At 33.3% G+C, this 1,263-nt stretch overlaps 1 protein-coding gene across 1 annotated transcript in view; it reads left to right on the plus strand.

Moving 5' to 3' along the window:
• Nucleotides 1-1,263, plus strand: part of LOC106875456 (neuropilin and tolloid-like protein 2) — a gene marked incomplete in the record, with an annotated part of 222,824 nt that overhangs the window by 201,489 nt on the left and 20,072 nt on the right. The window contains 1 exon segment of the mRNA XM_014923608.2: nt 1,112-1,144. Coding sequence (XP_014779094.2) covers nt 1,112-1,144 — 33 coding nt within the window.

A 1,263-nucleotide genomic window follows, 5' to 3' on the forward strand; every position in this document is an offset into this window, starting at 1 on the left:
CTATATATATACATATACATACACACACACACACACATATATATATATATATATATTATATTCTTTTATTTGTTTGTCATTTGACTACGGTCATTCTGGAGCACCGTCTTTAGTCGAGCAAATCGACCCAGGACTTATGTACGTGTGTACATGTGCAGTCTTTGGAGTGAGTGCATGTGCAGATTTCTATGTTTTGTTTTGTGCATGTATTCCCATGCATATAGCTGCATGTCTATACATGTGCAGACATACATAAATGATAAAGTTCTGGAAAGTTTTACAAATTTTTACAGTTTGGATCTGTAGACTTCTCCTTTCTGGTTTTGAGAAGCCTAATTCCTCAAGATTGATAGAATAACTGCTCGGTTTACAAAGAATAAGTCTGGGATCGATTTGCTCGACTACCTAATTCATATACTAGGAAACCCCAAAATGGCAGAAATTCAAAAGATAGTGCTCATGGGAACTGCCCATATCCTACATAAAATACTGTCTATGTAATTTCAAATTTTCAAACAAACAATTCTCTTACGGTTTCTTAAACATTCTCCAGAACACTACTATATGCAAAACCAAATATATGGCCCTCTAGGCATAACACCAACATGAACTTCTAACGTTTTGTCTCTTGAAGCCCCTGGGTGAGGCTTGGAGCCAACTTGTACAAATGCAAAGCAAAAGTCAAACAAAATAATAATAATAATAATAATAATAATAATAATAATAATAATAATAATAATAATAATAATAATAATAATAATAATAATAATAATCCTTTCTACTACAGGCACGAAGCCTGATATTTGTGGATGGGGGATAAGTTGATTACATCGACCCCAGTGCGTAATTGGCACTCATTTTATCGACCCCGAGAGGATGAAAGGCAAGAAGAAGAAGAAGAACAACAACAACAACAACAACAACAATAATAATAATAATAATAATAATAATGATAATAATAATAATAATTCTATTAATTAAAACTATAATTTTTCACATTTCACTCTGGTTAATCAAACTGCATAATAACGATTGCGCCCATCGAAATTATGTGTTTCCAATTAACTTACTAAATTAACCTAATTAATTATTTCCTTTTCTTATTCTTCAGGCAGCAAGTTCAGCAAAGACCCACGGAAAGCCGGTAAGTAGATTTCATTAACAGATTTCTCGAAAAAATCATGAGTTGGATCCGCTGAATAGATAGAGTATCACAACTGGGTCCGAGAGATCGAGAGTTCGTATTCGCTCACTGGCACACAA

Source organism: Octopus bimaculoides, chromosome 20 (genome assembly GCF_001194135.2).
Source record: "Octopus bimaculoides isolate UCB-OBI-ISO-001 chromosome 20, ASM119413v2, whole genome shotgun sequence".
In the NCBI taxonomy this organism is placed as follows: Eukaryota; Metazoa; Mollusca; class Cephalopoda; order Octopoda; family Octopodidae; genus Octopus; species Octopus bimaculoides.